Source organism: Colletotrichum navitas (genome assembly GCF_030913465.1).
Source record: "Colletotrichum navitas strain CBS 125086 chromosome Unknown LY79scaffold_41, whole genome shotgun sequence".
Lineage (NCBI taxonomy): Eukaryota > Fungi > Ascomycota > Sordariomycetes > Glomerellales > Glomerellaceae > Colletotrichum > Colletotrichum navitas.
In genome coordinates this window covers 239,535-260,471 of record NW_026850587.1, presented here as the reverse complement: position 1 = coordinate 260,471, position 20,937 = coordinate 239,535, and the positions used below count along the sequence as shown (strand labels likewise).

Below are 20,937 nucleotides of genomic sequence, written 5' to 3'. Positions count from 1 at the left end.
AAGTGTGGATATGGGGAAAAGTATACCAAAACGCCGTTCAACTCCTGACCATACGTCTTTCGTCGCCGTCTTTCATCCTCATGGTTCGCGTCTCACAAATCTCTTGAAGACAAAACGTCCGTAATGCAAGGGGATCAAGAGAAGAAGAGCAAGAAGAAACGAAAAAAAAAAAAAAAAAAAGGAGAATTGTGGAAGAGAGGAGAAAACGGCTAATACACATCGTTATGAACAACCCCCCCCCCCCCCCCCCGGTCCTACACATCAACCAGCCACCTCCTTGACCTTGGTGCCCTCCTTGGGGGCCTCGTCGATGAATTCGGGCAGCTCCTCCTGCATGAAGCTGGGCAGGCCGGCGCCCATCTCGGGCTCGAGCTCGGCCTCCATGCCGAGGGCCTCGAGCTCGGCGTCGAGCTCGGCCTCGTCGACGTCGTCGGGGATGTCGTAGGAGCGGGCGAGGCTCTCCTGTATGTCGTTCCCGACGTCCATGAGGTCGGCCATCTCGTCCTGGAGGCGCTCGATCTTGTCGATGTCGACCTTGCCGTACTGGCGCTTGAGCTCCTTGTTGGTGGTCTGCAGGGCGTCGACGGTGGCCATGGTGTTCTTGAGGTTGTCCTGCATCGTCTGGGCCTGCTCCATGTTCCAGACCTGGGACTGGAGCTGGTCGCGCTGGCCCTCGTACATCTTGCGGCGCTGGAGGACCTTGAGAGCCTTTTGCTTGATGGCGCTCTTGCCGGGCCCGTCGCGCATCTTGGCGAGCTTCTGCTGGTAGGCGTTGAGCTCGGCGGTGAGGGCCGAGAGCTTGACGTCGATGGAGGAGATGCGGTCGTCGATGTTGGTGATGGCCGAGTTGAGCGTCGGCTTCGGGCCCTTGGGGGCGGTGCCGAAGAGGCGGTTCATGGTGGGAAGGGGTCTTTGTGTCGTGCGCGCGGGGTGGTTGTGTAGTAGGTATGTGAGCAGACTGGAAAGGGGTCGGTGGTGGTGGTGGTGGTGGTGGTGGTGGTGTTGGGGATATCGAGGGAAGGATATCGTCGTCGTCGCCGTCGTCGTCTTCGAGGGGTTTGCACCGCGGAGGCTGGAGAAGGAGAAGCAGGGGCTGGGACGTTGGGTGCCTGGGTGAGGACGTTGCGTCGGTTTTGGTGATGGACCTGCGCCGGGCGGGTTTATCGATAGGAGCCCACCGCCCCGCCGTCGGGAGGTCAGAGGGGATGGTGGGCCCGGCCTGTGGCGGTTGGATTGGTGAGTGATGATTGACGGATCAAAAAAATGGCCGATATTCCGCTGCTTAGTAAGGTATCGAGGCACTTTCAGAGACTCCAGGACGAAATATCCAAGCTAATCGTAATGTGCATTATCGTCTTTTCACCTTGGAATGACATATACAAGTCGGAGTTCACAAATCTACAAACGGCAGATGAGGGACCTTAGTGTACCTACTATCTGTGCAGTTCTGTGGTTCCTTGAAAAGACTTCTCTCATATTGTAGGACTTTGACCATTGGCTTTCCCTCTGCTCTACTACATCGTATGTCACTGCTTTCCCGGTCCAAAAAATCGGCCAAAGGACGGCGATTTCCACGCTTGTCTTCTTTCGACGACGGCTTCAAAAGTGAACAGCATACCAACCGTCCTTTCTCCTTCTCTCTGCGGGGCGCTCTCGGGACATCTGGGACCAGGGCTTCTCCAGGGGAACTGAGCAAGCCGATGCGCACAGCCTCAGGGGTAGTTGTGCGTGTGCACGGCGAGCCGCAGTTACATAATGGTCTCCTCATACCCCCTTCCTGGGGCATCGCGGCAGTGTCGTATAATGAGCCGCCAAGATTTAATGACTAAAAAAGGGTTTCCCCAGCCAACCGTCAGGGGAGAGCACCGGCGTTCGTGAACGGGTCTTTTTGAACGGTTTATATTCTTTCCCATCTATTTCGCTCCTGTTGACCGCTTCCCCTTTCCCTCCCCGCGCCTGAACACCTAGATCTTGATGTAGCACGTGAATGTACTTTGTGACGCAGACGGGAGAAGAAGAAAAAAACCGACCTGCGAGGAGAAGCCCAACATGCGACGGTCGTCGATCGAGGACATGATGGAGGAGGCCAAGACGTGGACGGGGCAGGAGCCGCGCCGCGACGGCCCGGGGGAGGACGATGATGAGGGACACGTCGGGGCTGCTGGCAGCTCCGAGACGGAGGCGTGTCTCGGAGATGATGACAACGAGACACTGGGAGAGTCCTCGTTCGGCTCTGCGGCGTCGTTGCCTATCTACGTGTCGATGCATCGGTACTTTGCCCCTGTGATGCCCTTGACGGGGTGTTGAGCTGACTGTGAAGGTAGTGTGCGTCGGCTCATCATTGCAAGCATAGGTGAGTTGTCGAGCTTCAAAAAAGGGCTCATCATGGAGTTGACAACTGACTGTCCGCCCAGATGATCCCTATACGCTTGATCAGTTGAGCGACCCTAGGATGAACGTGCTCATAGTGAGACCTATTGTCGAGCGCCTGTTCCACCCAAAGGACATCACCATCGGTACGTCGAGTCTGAGCCCCTTTTTGGGTCACCACCACCGCCGCCGCCACCACCACTCACGTTCCCTCCAGTCTACTGCCTGCTGGCCAACCGCCTCTACTTCCTCCGCCAGCAAGCCACCTCGGTCCACCAGCCCGTCAACATGGCCCGCGCGACGCTCTGCGAGCTGGTCGCCACCCGCGTCCTCCGCCGTTTCCACGAGGCCAACCCGGGCTCCCAGGGCCTGCTCTTCCTCTCGCACATCCTCGTCGGCGGCTTCGATCCCTTCGAGGGCGCTCCGGAGGCCGTCGAGTCCGAAGGCCGCCGCCAGTGGACCGTCCAGGCCCGCGGCGGCCTCGAGCGCAAGCTCACCGCCCTCGAGCTCGCCATTCTCTCCGAGAGCAAGGCCTTCATCAGCTCCCCCGGCTGCCAGCGCGTTGTCAACGCCGTCTACGAGGGCCGTGTCATCTACACCCCGCTGTCCTTCATCGACATCCTCCCGGACCACTACGAGTACCACCCCATCTCCCTCTACGACCCGCGCAAGGCCCCTATCCTTAACCACTACCGCCTCATCGTCCCGCGCTCCCGCAACTTCATCGAGTTTGTCCAATTCCTCGTGCTCATGGTCCTTTACTTCCTGGCCATGCTCTACCGCCGCAGCAGCAACGAGGTCTTTGAATTCCTCTTCTGCATCTATGCCGCCGGCTGGGTGCTCGACGAGTTCGCCGCTGTCGTCGAGCACGGCTGGGAGGTGCACGCGCAGAACCTGTGGTCCTGGCTCGACGTCACCTTCTCCGCCATCTACGGCGCCTACGTCGTCGCCCGCATCTACGACGTCGCCACCGGCCACTTCCCGGACGGCCACGGCCTGCACATCCTCCCGCTCGCCGCGCCCATCCTGCTGACCCGCATCGCCTTCAACATCGCCCCGGACAACATCGTGCTCATCTCGCTGCACGCCATGATGAAGGACTTTCTGCTGCTGTCCTTCCTCGCCTGCTGGTGCTTCATGGGCTTCCTGCTCGCCCTGCTGTGGCTCATCGACTCCAACGACAACTTCAACGAGACGCTCTCGTGGTTCACCATTGGCAAGTGGATGCTCTGGATCTGGTTCGGCCTCGACGGCACCGGCATCGAGGAGTCGGTGCAGTTCCACGTCGTCCTCGGCCCCGCCCTGATGATCGGCTTCGCCTTCCTGGGCAACACGCTGTTCCTGACCATCCTCGTCGCCATGCTCACAAACACCTTCTCCAAGATCATCGCGGACGAGACCGCCGAGGTGCAGTTCCGCCGCGCCGTCCTGACCTTCGAGGGCGCCAAGAGCGACGCCATCTTCGCCTACCCGCCCCCCTTTAACATCTTCGCCCTCGCGACGCTGCTGCCGCTGCGCTTCCTCGTGTCGCCCGAGACCTTCCACAGGGTCAACGTCGCTCTGATCCGCGCGCTGAACCTGCCGACGCTGCTGCTCATCAGCCTCTACGAGAGGCGCCAGTTCTCGCGGCGGTCGAGGGCCAAGACGGGCTCGTCGCTGCTGAGCTGGAAGTTCGCGGGCTTCTCGCCCCACGGGGACATCCAGGCCGTGTTCGAGACACCGCCGCCGCCGCACGTGGCGGACCTGATTGAGGAGTTGGACAAGCTTGGGGATGAGGGGGGTTCTGTCGCGGAGGAGGTCGTGCCCAGGCTGTCTTTGGACCCGAGCCGACCTATACAGTGGAAGCCGAAGCTGCGGAACGGTGTCCGGGAGCTTGATGATTAAGGTGTTTAGGAGCGTGAGGGCTCAAAGGATGAGTTGTAGGAGGAGGGGGTTCTCTATTAGATTATGTTACCTAGAAAATGAACCCCCCCTTTTCACATCTTTTGCCAACCAAACTATGCCACTCAGAGCTTCCGCACATGCAGGTTGCGGTACCGCGCAACGAGCGACTGCATCTGCTGGAACCCGATCCTCCCGTCCCAGATCGAAGGGCCCGTGGGGTTGTCCTCGTATGAATCGAAGAGGTGCAGGCCATCGATGGCGAACCGGACCACGCTGTAAGGGAACAAGTGGAAATATTCCCTTAATAAACATATGTCTGTTGCAATCTGGCACGAAGTGCCAGCATTGATTGATCTTTTGGGTATTTGCCCGAACGGTCTATGGACGGGCTTAGCACACTACCTAAGTTCCCTGACACACGCGCTTGTCCTGGACGGCCTTGATACCAGCGACGCGGAGGGGCCTCTCGGTGACCCCAGGTCGCGACGTCCGAGGTCGAGTCGAGGGGGTTGCTATAGAGGAGGGTTTCTGCCGCTGCGGGAGTGGCCGCGAGAACGAGAAGCGGGATGAGGACCACATCATGGAGGGGGGGGGGGGGGGGGGGGGGGGGGTTGAAGAGACAGTGGTCACCAAAGTGTTGGTCAATGAACCCTGAGCGCTCTTGTGATAGTGGGACAATCGGGTCAAGGGAGGTTACACCGCGAGGTACGAATGGATCTTCTCCTCTTCATATGGCTTTGACGACGGCATGTTTGCCTACAGCCGCAGCACTCGCTTTGCAGCGCCGGACAGGTTGATGCTACGCCATGATGCTTGAGTGCAGGCAATTCGCTGAGCAATGGAGAACTGGGAGGTTGACAGACGCCCGAACTAGGCTGGGAAGGGCAACTCACCGTCAATCTGCCAATGTTGCCATATAAGATAAACGGTGTTAAACGGCCCTCGGACAGGAACGCATTCCGTGAAATTTTGAGTTGCTTCCTCGGCACTACATCACGTAACTTCGACAGTCTGTGGATAAGTGTTACTGCGGCGGAATTATTGTCGTTAAACACCGCGCCTCGCTATCTTGGAAGCCGTGTCCCCCTGGGCTGTATCTCGAGACCATCACGACCGCGGCGCCGCTGCCGCTGCAGTCCTCAGATGACTGGAGGTAGGATACTTTCACCAATTGAGAGCCGGCGATTGGCCTTGCATCAGGCAAATGAGGCCAAGCTCGGAGTGGATAAGGGGGCTAGACGGGGAGGTCGGCCGGAGCGTTGGGGCCGGGTTGACCCGCCGGGCTCGGGCTTCTCCATTTCGACGTGATTCTTGTTCCGTCAACGGCAGTCAAAATTTTTGTATTACTTGGTCGCTTATACTCTGAAATTGCAGTAACCTGGAGAGTCGTAAACAACCTACACAGCGCGAGAGGCTCGTCGAAATATGGGGCGAAAGGCTTGCTTAAATCCAGAGGGTGAACAAAGCTTTACCACTTTCCTGAGCTGGTCTAGGTTGGCTTGAAGTCGATGGTCCGGTCTGGAATGCGCCAGTGGGCTAGGATGAGCTTGTCATTCTAATCTTTGAGGGCGTTGGATATATGGCCATCTGCAGGTCACCTCAATGCCATGTCACCGTCGTTGAACTTGTATGTATACACATCCGAGTGTTTATCTGCGTGGAGAGTGATTGATGACATGCTCTTTTGTTGAAAAGCCTGCCTTTTATCGCAGCCAGTGATCAACCTTTCAACCAGGCTAATCAAGGCTGAAGTAGCAATAAAGACTATAGCCAACCCTGAACTTGGTGAGAGTAGCAACCATCTCTTGTTGTTATCTCGGATTTTATCACAAAGCTAGTCCTCTACACAAACCCTCATCCTATAAATTATCTCCTCAATATCAAAAAGCGCCCTTGCCATTTTCTCAAGACATGTTAGAGAAACGAGTAAGTATCGTATAATGGGTTGATGCGATTGGACAAGCCAGAGAGTTCACCTGGAGGTGGAGTTAATTCTACGTTCGATGCAACAGTCATTGCCCGGAGCGGGGGTATCACACGACGTCAGTTAGAAGTAGATTAGTCTCAAAAGAGGATGCCAACTCCTTTCCGTGGTGGTAATGCATTTAATAAATATTGTGTCCTTGTGCAACCCTGCGAGGGACCGCCCTGGATACGTATCTCAGTTCCAACGTATGTTCACTCTCACTACAGTCAAACGCTGGCTTCTTGGTGCGGAACTTGAAAAAGCAAGCATCACAACCCAAGTATGTAGCCCAGATACGCCGAAAACTCACGTTTCTTTTCGTAAGAGCAAGCATGTGGAATCTTGCAACCTGATAAGGAAGGAAGGACTACTATGTCCAACACACCATTTACATGTAAATCTCGGCTAAGTGCTGCTACTTCTTATCAAGCTATTTCGGTCTTGGAGACACTGTCTTAGAGGTCCTTATGCAAGGCTCGCCAACTTATCCCGCACATTTCGATCCAACCACTGTTGTCATATATTGAATAGACTTATGTGAATTGAATGGTCAACATACCAGTCAATTCCTCTTCTCCAACTCTGGTTTCCGAATAAACGTTACACGAAGAACCTGTATCTTATGACTATATAATTGACAAGAAAATACAAATAGTGTTTGGACCACTAGACTAATCATATCCTAGCATCTCCTTTGAAAATATTTATTCTATGAGAACACTGGAGTAGTAGAGACACTCCCGTGCGAGTTAAAGTCGTCATCAATGACCCTTCACCTCTATTCCGAAGCCTCTGGCTCTTACACTTCAAGACTCTATCAAAACCAGATAGCTAATAGCGCACTAGTGCTCGCTCCCTGGCCTTACAGTAGTGAAGATGTATAAGCCATTTTCCAAGTTCGTACAATACGGGCCCTCTAAACTGGATTGTGTTGTGCTCGGGCTTGGTCTCGATATCGATCTCGGATCCGGCCGCCTAAGACCGGTCACGAAACGCTCAAGAAAAGACCGAATGCTATAAAGGGGCTTCGTACCTCAATGACGGCATAACTACTAACTCCGCTCGGCCCCTCTTGAATCCATTTAATACGCCATATCAACACTCCAAACTCGATCCAGTAAGCGGCATCCACGGACTAAGTCACCACCACAGTAATCGCAGTGTGCACGAGATGCCTACGATGCCGTACCCGAAAGCCCTGGGCATGGCTCTGCAGCACACCATAAGCCACATTGAGGACTTCCGCTCAACCTGGTAGTCTCATTGATGACATATGCTGACTGCACATAGTGTGATGGTCGAGCGACAGGGATATCTACGGCGAAGAACGTCTGACTTCTGGGTACTCATCTGACATGATGCTAAACGAACTACGATGCTGGTGTGGACGCCATACGACCTCGCCTGATTGGGCTAGGCTGACACTTCCAAAAACACCACCATCGCCGTATCAACAAGTCTCAACACCGCCCATCCTGCAACTACAACTCACCCTACCCTCCGCCCACTCAAGGGGACTCCCTGAGCAAACAAACTTAGCGTCCTGCTGTGTTTTTACAACGGTCAAAATTCCGATTTGCGCCGTGCAATCATGATCGACGCAAATCCCAGGAGATGCACAGCCCACGCGACCGCGTCACTAGACGACGGGAGGGCTGACTGAGCAACTGTCCGAGATCGACCGATCTTATGCCTCACGAGATGCATGACCAATATATTAGATGGATATTGTCAGCTTCCTTCCTGCTTACGTCTCGTTTAGAAGGCGGCGACGATGTACCGAACTGACAGCGTAAGATTGTGGCTGAAATATTCACGATCCACCACACCACACATGTCCCTAAAACAAGTTCACAATATCATCCGACATCCCGTCCTGTTCACATGAGACACACAGTAAGCAACACTCCAAAGTTCGGAACTCCACTAGATGAAAACCCGTGCTCTTACTGCTTTTAGCATGTTAAGTCGCCGCAAACCCCCAAGAGGCCGGTATACCAACCGAGCCGATATAAGCAGCCTCAGGCTTCGGTCTCCATCTACCCCGGCGTCCGTAACAATCAAGTACACAACGCCGCAAGCCGGAGTTCCACCGCTTTGTACTCTCTCGGCCGGGACCATCTCTGATTAGCCCACAAGAGTGAGCGTAGAACTAACACTAGACTACTCCGCCATTAACATCGTGCTTTCCGTCTTCCGTAGTTACACACGGGTGAGTAATGGCAATGCATGGCATCGTCGATTGGAAACACTCACTGCCAGGTATCGATGTCCGGTTCTTAGAAGGAGAGGTATGGAACCGGGCTCTATCCAGATCAATTTCATACACGCCTGCCATCTGAATTCGTCAACCGCCAGGCAGACTCAATTGATGGCGCGTAATCTCCCTCTTTACAACCCAGTCGGGAAGTTCGAGGCGGAGGCCCCTACCGGAAATTGTTTGCACCGCAGACGGGACAACAGGGCAACAGAGAGAATTACAGATTCGACCTTGTCGTGCCATAGGGTTAGGGGTGAAGTCAAAGCCGCTGGCTCGCCCCAGTTATGGGACGGGGCAAGTCTGAGGCAGTTTATCACCGCCTCACCCACCTGTTGAAACTTAGGCAGTGCTTTTATTACTGGGATCTGGGGGCCATGCCGTTTTTCACACCAGGTATTAGGATGAACAGAATAGACGAGTCAACATGTCAAATATGTAACTAGAAGTTGCGAAGGAACATGCAGGTAGTCCACACAGAAGGGACGACAGCTTATTCTTGGAAATCCTCATTCGCGCCCAATAGGAAAGCACCACTGCTCCAAAATAAGACATCTGAGACGAAACTCCAGTCCTGGTCCCCGTCTGAGGATGATCCTCACCCACTCAATCAACCCGCGGGATCAAATAACAAAAATACTCCTTGGGTCGTACCTTTGGTTGCTTTTGAAGCATATAATTGAGCGTTCATCTCGATACATGGTATGTTGCGCGGAAAGCTTCGTGACATGACCGCCGTTTCTCCCCATATTCCAACTGGCCGTATATGCCCCTTGTACGGTATGAGACCATTCATTCGCTCACGAATCTATAGACTCAAAGTTGTCACCAGTAGCTAAAAGAGGCTTACGCTCAACACACTCCGACGTGCATCATTCATATACGCGAGACAGAGTCTGGCCAGGGGAATTGGAAAGTTTACAAATTAATCATTCACCGAGATACACTCTTCCCGAAACGCTAACGGGCTGAACGACCTCGTGGCAGGATAAGGCGGTTCAAGGAACTGATGGGTTTGTTAACGAAATGATTCGGTTTTACATGACTAAGTCGTCCCCTTATCCCTGCTCCCTTACAAACTTTTGACAAGGCAAGTGTATGACATGCACTCACGTGAGGTCGAAAGGACTGATAGCAGGAAAAAAACATGACCCGAATAGTAGCAAACCCCAACCGGGTTGCGAGTATCCAGCACAGTTGCAACTCTCTTTCGCAACCTGACCCAGTGCTAATGCACTCACCTTACTCATTTACCCTAACATCTACTCCTCCCTGACCTCTTCGGCCAATGCCGAACGAATAGTTCAAGATCAATCAACCGCCTGATCTTCTTCCCCCCTTCTTTCTCTCCGGAGAGGGGACGGTTTCCCCTTTTGAACAGCGGCTCGCATGGTTTCCCGAGCCGATCGCAATGACGATCGCTGTCTCTCGGCGCGAACCCACAGTTCTTTCACCAGGCAAGAAAAAAGACGCAAAAGGGGGCGAGAGGCTCCAGTTTAGACCCCGTTCAGAGCAAATGAGGCTCTCTCCTTTTGACGGAACTCAGTCCGATATGGGTCCTTCACAACCAAATGGGGCTGAATTGCCCGATGAAGCATCCGGCCCGAGCAGGCGTCGCTCGGGGTACCGAACAGAATCCAGCCTTACTAACCAGGAAAGCAGGCAACGAGAAGGTCTGGGGATATATAGCTTCCTTTGCCGGGGGAGGCGTAAGCTCATACAGATGGAAGGCGAGCGCCGGCGTACGGTTGAAGCGGGTACCTGACTGGGGGTCCCGGCTCGCCATGTCGGACATGAATGTGAACGGATCAACGTTGCTTGACCTCGTGTCTGGGCCGTGGACGAGGCAGTTAAATGCACCCCCGGCAACTCCAGTCCTGCGCACACGGCACTTCAGTCCGCCGGTGCGAATTCCTATTTAGAACGAGGGACAAGCGAGGGGTGAGAATATAGGTGATACAAATGCCGAGGCCGAGTACCTCTGATTGCTATCGGTTACTGCGGCATTCACGATAAAACCGTGGCTGTTGTCTTAAAGGATAGCTAGCCGGTTACGAGCTGTACGGAGAGCGCAAAATAGCGCAGCATCAACCGCCAGCGAAGAGCGATGCTTTGTACTATAACCATGATTCGCTAGCCAGTTTCGGGCTAAACTAATAGTCGTGGGGGCCATCGAGAAGGATAGAGCGTCCGCGTTGTGAGGGTTCGATTCGTCTCATAACTTACTGCGTTCCGTCTGTAACCCTGTCCCCAAGCTAACCAGGCCGCTGGCCACCCCCTTGCAAAGGGCCACCGGTTGCCACCATGTCCCCTCATCTGCCGTTGGACCACGCGATATGTGATCGTGAGGGCCACGCAGGGCTGGTTAGCGCCTTTCCTTTCCGCAATACTCACCGCACTTTCCTGACTCTGGCAATCTGGCAGCCCTTCTGACGGCAGCCCAACCAAGGAAACCCCCTCCCCAATAAGCAGGGAAAGGATACCCCATGACGACGGGGCTGAAAGCCACACCGTAGGGCATCCAGATCAGGTGATACCAACACGTCGCCGCACACCGAGGCTCAACTCGATGGTTCGTTGTGGGTTTGGCCGACACCCCTTGTCTCTCGGCCCTGCAAGTTCGTGGAGAAGAAAGGTCGGGTCTAGGGTGGTGTACGGAGTACTGCGTATTCGTACACTACGAATACGTACTGAAGAATGTGGAGATTGTCCGACATCCTCCACAGTCAACTCTGTAAACGGGCCGAGCTTTGCCTTCATCTCGAAGCTGGACTCGGAACGAGGGCGAGCTACTGCACAGTAGGCCTGGCCGGGGCCGCTGATTGCGTGTGAGATAAAATCACGCTGGACGTTGATGAAACGCCTTTTACGGCAAGCTGCCTCCATTCTTTTTACCCTGCTGTGGAGAGAGCCCGGGTGGTAGGGCGATTTATGGTGTATGTGCTCGTGTGGTCCAGGTCTTGACTCCCCGCGCAACCTTCTGCTCTGCCAACGCCCTCGTCGGACAAACTCAAAAAAACAGTGCGAGCAAGAACCCTCGATGATCCATTCCTTTGTCCGACAGAAAGGGAACAGCTTTCATTACACCACATACAGTACCTGGTGTAGAAAAAGAAGCCAAAACGGGACAGGGTGGCCAACCAAAAAAGAATCACAATGACGCGGCATCTCTCCCCTTTGCGAACCAGTCGAGATGCCGCTGGCTGGCTGGCTGCTTCTTGAGTCTTGACCACCCATCCCATGGCAGGCATTCCCATCCAACTCTCTTATGTTAACCCCCTCCTCGTTCCGGCAAACCCCCAGTAGACGTGACATATTGCTGGGTTGACATCCCCGGCTCGACTTGCTGGCTGACGGCCTGACATCAACGTGACGTTCCGGGAGTGAGCATATTTGACAGTGGGCGATGCTGCACATTTCAGGCATGGTTCTGCGACGGAGTTTGTCTTACGAAGCTTCGAGCCCGCATTGCAGGTAACTTGATGTCGGGACCTTTCTCCCACATAATCCGCTACCCAGAAGGACGGCACTACCAGACAATGAAACCAGTAGCCAAAAGTAGTCCACCGGAGTCAACTTCTCGGTTGTGGTTAGCCCTCCGGGGCTAACTAGGCTAGTGGTTGGCGGACCATTCCACTGCCTCCCATTCTCAAACACGGCCTCCCAAAAACGAAGTTAGATTCGCCGTGATACGAGTCCTCATTGTCATTCCAGAATACCTCTAGTTTCTGCCTAGTATAGCGTGGTCAGCAACAGACGGAATGGTGACTGCGGAGGTACTTCCGCCCACCCAAGCAGACCGAACGCGGGTCTGACCATTTCCCAATCTGTGTCCTCGGGCCGCGCCATGTTAAACAGCAGTGGTTTTTGGTCTGCGCGCTCAGCTAGGCTGCTCACCGTGCTGGCCTATGGTACAACGCGTCAAGTTCCCAAGTGTGTGGTTTAGTGCACTAGTCTAGTGGCAACCTGAACCTTGGAGGCGCACTCACAAGTATCCAGTGTGGCTGGTAGGGCGGAAAGTGCGGGATCATGATCAGGTCGACGGCTCCCTCGTCCATTGGCCGCTCCCGAAAGAGAGCCTTTGACCTGACCTCGGCGCGTCGGGGGAAGGGGGGTAGCAAACGCCGGGGACAAGACTTGAAAAGAGCCCTGCCATGTAAACTAGCGTAGTAGGGCGTGTGCAGCAGTCGCCTTGGGGGCCGTTGATATCGTCGTAGGCCAAATGTGGAGCTGGGAACAGAGTCGGGGAAAGGGAAATGAAGTGCTATCATGGACGTCAACCTGTTTTCCCTTTCTGGGTCGTCCCGTCCGTGTCCCGGATGGGGGGGAATCCGGCCGAAATCGAGCCCAGCAAGCACAGGAATCCGTCAACCATTCGCCTTATAAAGTGGCAGACAGCAGAGAGTAGAATATTCACAAAGCTGGGTTTTCTGGCAGTTTTTTTTTTCTTTTCTTTTTTTCCCCCGCTTTTTCGGGGGATTTTTTTTTTCATTTCCAGGACACGCCACAGACATTGAGGATGACTCGTCGATGGGCTTCTTCTTCGCAACCTCCTGGAACCTTGGCCTTCTATCTGCACTGCCGCATTCGTAGCCGGCGATTCAGTATGAAATTCAGAGGGAGAGGAAATGCCCACAAACAGCCGTTCGACGGGGGAAATCATCAAACGCGAAGTAAGGAGGAAGGGAAGGGGTGCCTACGGCCCTCTATACTAAAACCCCACTAGCGCAAAATGGGGGCGTCGCAGAATTCGGATAGCTCAACACAATGCCAGCACCAGGTCGGGAAGAGATGGTAGGGGTGAAAGGGGGATGATGAATGGGGATGAATGGGTAAAAGGGGAAGTCAATTAGGGCTCCCGGCAGTCGAGAGAAGCGCCCGGGGACGGAACTCCAAGAGAGCAATTGCTCCGGCCGGGGCATTACCGGCTATTGGCCTGTCATACACGGAGCCAGGGAGGGGGGGGATGGACTACTGTGAGGCGTTCTGCGTGTGGTTGGTGCAGGGCCATGCCGTATCTGATGTCGTGAGAAGAGGAGACGGCGCCGCTTTTACTAGTACAGTAAGGCCAAACTCTCCTGAGGACCTGTCCTTGTTTTCTAACCCTCGGAATCTCGCTGCTACTGGATAGAAGATGAGGTCGCTTGATCGTGGCCTTTTGGACTCCAGTCTCGAGTGCGCCATGGTCCCCGGCCGCCATTCCACCTACGCCTTTCCGAGGGACCGCGTAAGCACCGAGCTGGCAAGCCACGTCTGACTGCTTATATAAACTTTGGTTGATGAATGGGCATTGCTGGTCGGTCGGGGATTGGTGCCAGTCGGACTCCAAGGAAACCACGCGTGCCGCACGTTGGACCCCCCCCCCCCCCCTCGTTGCCCTGCGTGGCGTGGTAGCCATCTGCGCCGGTAAAAGGGGTTTTCCATTCCCGGTTGTCGCGGCTTCGCCATGGCTGATCGCTGGGCGCAGCTCGCCCAGGACGGCAGATCTCCCGGGGTACGGCCACGGAGCGATGGTCATTCGCCGTCGCCGTTTTCTTACAGGCCTCGTCGACCGACAATCACTTGAACTAGCGCAGGGTAGAAAACAAGACAGCAGCAGGCTTTTGGTGACCTCGGTTAGTCGGATACATCCCCGAAGGGTTCGCGACTGTAGCACCGGCGGCACCCATCTATCCTGAACCGACCTCTAGTGTGTGTGTGTGTGTGTGACCGACCCCAGGCGGCTGGATGGTCTTTCTAAACCTCCGCTCTCCCCCCCACGTCTTCCTCGGCGCAATTACACACTTGAGCGGCGAGGGGCAGGTTCCCATATGGGGGGGGGGGGGGGGGGGCCTGCTTGCCTTGCGAAGCGAGAGACACGCTCTATGAATACGCTCCTCCTCCAGTGCCACCGCATAGGTTACTTCTCCTCTGGGAGAGGGGGGTGGCAGATCATGGCCGCCGTCGATCTTACCGGAAAGTATTGTGCTGCTGGGAGGGGTTCCGTCGCATGCGCAGCGAATACGCACCCAGAAACCTGTGTCATGCAACGTCGCAGGCACCACCTGTCGCTGGTCATCAAGTCCCGTTGATGTGTGGTCTGGTTTTCTGTTGTCGACGCAACCATGGTGTGGCTCCAGGCGCATGCAGGTATTTTCCCGGAAAACTTGAAAGAAAGGAGCAGTAGAAACCTGACAAACATACATTCGGCGCCAGGGAAACACCGGCGTGAGCTGATATCGACAGGGTTGCAAAAAAGCTACTGAATACCCAGGACTTTCCAGAAGCCTTCTAGGTTGCTTCTACGGCCTTGCCAAATGGGGTAGTTCCTCCGTCTTAATCCCCCCAGCTTCCAGAGCCTGTAAACGGGCCTTTTTTCTTTTTATCTTTCTCTTTTTTTTATCTCCTTTTTTTATCTCTTTTTTTTTTCTCTTGACAAAACGCACGTCGCAGGTTTGTTAAAGGGACAGATGTGAACGACCGGATGTGATTATAGAGTCAAGCAAAGACACGACAGAAAAATATACAACTCGGAGTGGTTTTTGCCCGGCATGGCAACCAGCAATTCGCTCCTAGCTGGCGCGCTCTGGTGGCTCGCGATACCTTTTAACACTGACGCTTCAGGGACCAAAAGCCATAAGCAGTAGCCTTTGCCCGCTCATACGCATATGAGAGGTGGGGTGTCGAGCCTAAGGAGACTCACGCAAAGAATCCCGGGCCCGCGCGATTCCAAACCATGTGCTATCGTCGGTGGGATTTCCGCCAGCCATTGAGCCCATCGGGAGTCCAATCCCAGACGCTATGCCTTCCGCGCGCACGCTAGACTAGCAAGGGAGCAACAGTCGCACGGCCCGTCGGACTTCATTGTGGTCAGCTTACGGGAGTGGAGATGCTGACACGGGCTGCGTCCTTTGGCAGACCTAGCCTTGTCCAATATAGCTGGATTTGTTTCGCGCGCGCAAACACGGAAACGCAAACACACAAATCTCCGTGCCGAAGAACCCAGACCTTGGTCCCGGCTCCACATCGCCCGGACGGACGCACCGACAGATTCGGAATCCAGGTCCGGCACGAGACGGACACGAACACCGGGAAAGCTTCTAAGGGGCGGTGGCCTCATGTCCTCAGGGAGAGACAGGCAATGCCATGACCAGGGGGGGTGGGAGGGGGCGTCATTTGGGGGCGCAATGGCCCAGTTCCTCCTGGGTGGCCCTCAATCATACGTGTGTCGGTTCTGCCCCTGAGGGCGTTCGTCCACGGGCCCGGCCCGATGGATTCACCACTCGCACATGGTTGCGACGTAGCAGTTGTGCGCAGAGCCGTAATCAAGCATCGTTCGTCTGCCAGGTCAGCACACAGCATACAGCACAATATGGTAGGCGCTGCAGGCGCGCGGCGCGTTCAGACGCGGGCGCATATACGCCGGCTGCAGGGGACAAGGACGAGGGCGAAGGGCCTTCGGCCGTTATTGAATCACCGCCCGCCTCTCTGCTGCCTGCTTGGTCGAATCCGCACGCTTGCAGCCTGTCGACGGAACGAACACCGTGCCGCCAAGTCGCTGAAGTCGCAGCAGCCCGTATCCTTTGGGGCTTGTGGCTGTGGCTACCTATGCCTCTTCTCAGCATTCGTACGCACGGCAGGCGAGGGGCGGAGAGATGGAGAACTCTGTCTATTCTTACCAACCATTTTGTTGGACCACTTACGCACCGTGAGAAAAGCCGGCAGGGCCGGTCGTGTATGTTTGCACGTGTGTTGTGAGCGGGCCGCGGTTGACGATGCAGGTGAGAGGCAAGGGAGGTAGGTAGGTGTTCGCTGACACCTGCGAATACAGTGGGGACCTACCGTCACATCGTTGCGTCCGAATATGGCAGACTGGGCAATATATTCGATGACGCGAGTGCTCTTTTCGGCTCGTTATCGCTTTTCAAAGTCGCATCGTAGTTGGGGGCTGGGACGTCAGCGTTGTGCGAGCAGGCATGCGCCACAACGTCGACCGGGGCCGAGACTGAGTAAGCGGCAAACGGCAAATGCCGCCATCGGCGTACGTGAGGTGAGGTAAGACGGGATGGTCGTTGTGTCGGGGAACATGAACGGAGACGAGGAGGAGGAGGAGGAGGAGGAAGAAAGCCTCGTGATCCATAGGCGCATCGCGAGAGGCCGAGGGCTTCCAACTCACCACGAATGTTGGGGCGCAACTCTGGAACCAACTCGCATCACCTGCCATTCCCTCATCCTCATCCGATCCCTCTCAGCCCTAAACGACCGCTCAGTATTGGTCCCTTGCGGAGGCCCACAAGCCCGGGTTGAGTTGCCCTGCTTGCTACCAAAGGGGAGGGCAAGGGAAGGATGGGCTTCCGGCCGGCCATCATTGAGTCAGACACTGACCGGGGCTGAGGTTGTGACCATACCCCCGGGACGCTGCTTCTCAGACACGGCGTATTTTGCCGACGTTGCGGGCGTTCTGCTCTGCTCAGTCTCCCCAGTGAAGTCTCTCCTCTCCCTTTCTCTCTCGCGCGCGCGCTTTTGGACAGGCAAACGAGGTTGGCTTGTCATGCCACGTAGAACATGCTGGGCTCCGAAAAAAAGGCCGCCGGGGATGAAGCGACTTGCGAGAGATGTCTAGGACATGGGTTATCAACGGGCCTCGTCGCCGTCGTCGCCCGCTTCGTTGCGACATGAACGGACGGCCGGCGCGCGGGGCTTCGAGATGGAGACATTGGCAACATGGAAAATAAAATGAGAAATAAAACAAAAATGCTCCTGCGGTGCCGGGGGCAACCCAACTCTCTCCCCCTCCCCCCTCCCCCCCCCCCCCCCCCCCCCCCCCCGGGCAAATATTCATAGGTAATCCTTCCCGAGGTCCGCGCTCGCCCGAGTTGTGTCTTCTTTCCCACCGGCTGGCATCAGCGCTGCCGCGACGGTTGTCTCGTATCAGCCCCGTGCGATGCGAGTCGCCCAAAAGGGCAGGATAAACAGCCCTTGGAAATAGACAGCCATGCTTGCTCACTTCGCTGTTGGTTCAGCCCTGCGGATGCGGGTACTGACTTGCATTACTCGGACCCGGCACAGAAGCAACACACGTACGCACGTCAGGCATTGTAAGTCATATGTCGTAGGGCGGCGACAGGCTGGATGAGGCAGGTCGTTGCCCCCAAAGGGAGAGGGAGGAGGGCGCCGACCTGGGATCCCGTCAGTTGGTTGATTCCATCTAATTTGTCCCCCTCTAGTTCTCCTCCCAACACAGCCGGCTCATGTAGGGCCGCAACAGAGAGTGTGCGTGTCCGTCCTGCTGCCACTCTGCAACAAAGCAAGGTGAGCCGAGGCATGCAGTGCAGTGCATCGTCGAATAAAAGCGCCCCTCCCTCCCTTTGGCCATTCACCAAGTGTGGATGGTTGGCTTTTCAGCTGAAGACACCAGACGGGCCCTAGCTTCCCTTCCTCGTGAGGGTTTTACGAACCGTCCAATGATGTGCGGAAGGGAGGTCCGCGCTGAACTTGAGCTAACGGCACTTGTCTTTGGTGATTGAACAGTTGACAGGACAAGACTCAACGAAGCCGAGATTCCCATGCTGTAACAAGTCGGAGAATCGAGAATTGGGTCCTTTCCACCTATTGCACTCGGGCCGCACATCAGCTACTATTATTGTTGAGGCGCCCAAAGAGGACTGACACGTCGACTCAACCCATCTCGAGTCTCAGCCCCGAGGAGGGGGAGGGGGCCTTGCGTCTGCTGACGGGCGCAGCTCAGCAAGATTGATTGACCGGCCGCTCTCGCTGCTCACTGCGGCGGCGGCCGAGATTCCCATGCCGAACCAGCGGCGATCCTTCGCGATGAGGGAATAGGGAATACTGCCACGCGGGTTCCAAGAAAAACGTTGCCGGCTTCTCATAGGCACTTCACCCAAGCTTGTAGTATTGACCGGCGGTGTATTTCGGAAACCCGCGTGACTGCCTCATTCCTAGATGAGTGAGAGGGTCGGTTTGTGAGCCTCCTCCTCTGACGAAGCCGAATCTCTCGTACCAGAGCAGCCAGCCAGAGTCCTCATGAGGGGCCCAGGGGGGCTCGTGCGGCGCTTCCCCAGGAACTACCAGCCTTGCCAGTCCTAGCTCGTGGACCGAGGGTTACACCTCCGGCCGGAAGCTCGATCGTGGGCTTCCGGGCCAAGGAATCTGGTGCGCCCAATGACGATGGAGCTGTATGAAAAGCCCAGCTAGTGGCGGAATCCCAGCGCACTCCAGGTCGCCTTTGTCTCAGCTGATGCCGAGCATAGCAGCCCTCGTAGGGCTTGGTTTGACGTGCGGTGGCTTGCCTCCGGATGCTTCGGCGGCACAGGCCCTGAGCGTTTTCGCACCAGTTCGGCCACGCAAGGGTTCGGTTACCACACTACACAGGAGCTTGTGTGCCGACCCGTTCGTTGGCTGGCTAGGGAGAGAGGCTTCCGGTGCTGATGCGGCCGGGGACGGATCTCGGGTCTCTAGTGTAAGGGTTGCGCCCTCTATTGTACGGTATTGTCTTGGGGGCTGATGACAACGCTGCTTGGAGAAGAAGTCATATGATGACTAGGCGCAGTGCGTTTCGACGACCCTGGCACGCCCGACCACACTACGCCAATACCAGGCGTTCTCCGTAACTAGAAAATGAAAATGAAATCGTCATCATGGTGTCACGAACATATGATACCGTCGGCATGCAAAAGATTATCAATCTCATTGCTGCAAGATGGGCAAAGGGCTTTTGTCTCGTTTGGTATAACCTTCCCGGCGAGGATCGGCCGTGGACCAATCACTCTCAATGTTTGACATCGAGTGGTCGACGGGCTTGGGCAAGCGTGTCCTTGGCTCAACCAAACACACACACGCGCGCTCGCGCGCTAGAGTCTCGCCAAGGGCCCGAGGCAGGATAAGCAAAGACTAAAGCAAGCATCCCTCTGAATACACTCACTCCCACCATCGAGGTGTCTTAGATGGCAATCTTCGGACGGGAATTCGTTCGATATGACGGTCTTGGCAAAAAGGTTGTCGATACGAAGGGGAGGGGATGGGTGAGGAGGGGCCCGTGGATGCCAATAGCCGGCTCTCTAGCATCCTTCTCCCGTGAGCCCAACGAACCGATGCCGACCTCCTCCGAAAAGGCCGCGCGCCACAGTGGTTGGTTGCGTATCGTGCGACGTAATCCCGAGCCGGCCTCGTCATCTGCGACGTTGCAACAAGCTCGTCTGCTGAGTTCAATCCGGGAATCCCATCTGGGGCTGAAGATGGTTGTCGGGACCCCGACAATTCTGTTTCCATTTTTACTCGCCCCCCAACACACCGATATCGCCCACAGTAAATAGGGACTGGGGGCGGTAAAAAAGGGGGGGGGGGGGGGGGGGGGTAAAGGGCGGGAATATCGAAGCCCAATCCTTTTGTTGATCGGGTACATTGGCAACCGGTGACGCCCTGGAAGACAACATGCAGTGGTACACACCCAAGGCAATGCCCTGGAAACTCACCCACGCGGTTACAGCAAAAGAGACCAGAGAGAGGGAGGGGGCTCTGTTTCGTTTGCTGCAACGCGCAAAAGTGCCACCAAACAAGTCAAAACATGACATGATCATCAGGATCTTCTGCGCCTTGCCCAGTAACCCCCGCCCCCCTTCGCCTGGACGATCCCTCCCCTCCCCGTTGGACGTTCCCTTCCCGCGAATGCCCTGGAGCAGTTGTCCAGTCTCCGCCAGTCGTGGAACCAGCCCGTCCGTCAAGTAAAGCGAGCCAAGACTTAAGCTCGGTTGGCGTACATCGAGGCGTGCCAGGGGGCGGTAGCGTCCTGCAGCCTGCTTACTTGCCGGACTTGGGCGGCGACGGTGGCGCTAGGGATCGTTTATACCCCGATGGACTTGGTACCTACACTGCAGTACTGCCACTTGGGAGGAGACAGTGACATATCGCAGAAAAAAAAACTCTTCCCTTTGTTCCTGTTCCGATGCTGCGGGTGTGTCCTGCCACGCCGCCGCAGTTTTGCGCCCCATGTTCTCATACGTCCAGCATCCTTTGGGACACAATATGTCATGCCCCTGGCAAGCCCGGTTTTGATAGCCAGCCGAGTTCCACATTCACCCGGCATGCTGCGTCAGGAGGAGCAATAATAGCATGGTTTCCGACTCCTGAGCGGTCTTGCTGCTGCTGCTGCTGCTGCTGCTGCTGCTGCCGCCGCTGCTTGGTTCGAACGGCTCGGCCAAACAAGCAGGCCCCGAGGCGAATCCTGCCAAGTGTGGGGGCTTGTTACAACATTCGCGACAGGACGCCGTGATTGTGCATGTTCCGGAATGCTGCTAAAAACATCGCCGGCGCGGCTCTGCCGTTGGCCAGTGGCAGCTTTTCCCAAGTCGGGCTTTTCAGTCATTGGGTCGCTTGTCGGCGAGACGGAACAGAATAATCACCCGCTTGCATTCATTCATACTGTACTCCGTACGGTATTACTACTTGAGCGTAGTGTATTCAC

At 55.7% G+C, this 20,937-nt stretch overlaps 4 protein-coding genes across 4 annotated transcripts; 2 read left to right on the top strand and 2 right to left on the bottom strand.

The window, feature by feature from the left end:
* Nucleotides 1-245: 245 nt before the first annotated feature.
* Nucleotides 246-1,301, bottom strand: LY79DRAFT_557863 (Snf7 family protein). Its single transcript, XM_060558131.1, has one exon. It carries the CDS (start codon nt 895-897, stop codon nt 262-264), a length of 636 nt encoding a protein of 211 aa, XP_060412810.1. The 5' UTR covers nt 898-1,301; the 3' UTR covers nt 246-261.
* Nucleotides 1,302-2,049: 748 nt separating this feature from the next.
* LY79DRAFT_518076 (nonselective cation channel) lies at nt 2,050-4,254 on the top strand (the record flags this gene model as incomplete). The annotated part of the gene is made up of 4 exons (XM_060554999.1): nt 2,050-2,270; nt 2,325-2,353; nt 2,415-2,516; nt 2,588-4,254. 4 exons carry the CDS (start codon nt 2,050-2,052, stop codon nt 4,252-4,254), a joined length of 2,019 nt encoding a protein of 672 aa, XP_060412809.1.
* Nucleotides 4,255-13,278: 9,024 nt separating this feature from the next.
* Nucleotides 13,279-14,185, bottom strand: LY79DRAFT_261046 (uncharacterized protein). Its single transcript, XM_060551938.1, has one exon. The coding sequence runs from the start codon at nt 13,993-13,995 to the stop codon at nt 13,417-13,419; it is 579 nt and encodes a 192-aa protein (XP_060412808.1). The 5' UTR covers nt 13,996-14,185; the 3' UTR covers nt 13,279-13,416.
* A 2,183-nt stretch (nt 14,186-16,368) lies between these two features.
* LY79DRAFT_261022 (uncharacterized protein) lies at nt 16,369-17,398 on the top strand. The gene is made up of 2 exons (XM_060551937.1): nt 16,369-17,221; nt 17,350-17,398. Exon 1 carries the CDS (start codon nt 16,522-16,524, stop codon nt 17,077-17,079), a length of 558 nt encoding a protein of 185 aa, XP_060412807.1. The 5' UTR covers nt 16,369-16,521; the 3' UTR covers nt 17,080-17,221; nt 17,350-17,398.
* Nucleotides 17,399-20,937: the final 3,539 nt, after the last annotated feature.

Coding starts and splice junctions, on each gene's coding strand:
- LY79DRAFT_557863 (XM_060558131.1), bottom strand. CDS start 897: ATGAACCGCCTCTTCGGCACCGCCCCCAAGGGCCCGAAGCCGACGCTC.
- LY79DRAFT_261046 (XM_060551938.1), bottom strand. CDS start 13,995: ATGACCATCGCTCCGTGGCCGTACCCCGGGAGATCTGCCGTCCTGGGC.
- LY79DRAFT_261022 (XM_060551937.1), top strand. CDS start 16,522: ATGGTCGTTGTGTCGGGGAACATGAACGGAGACGAGGAGGAGGAGGAG.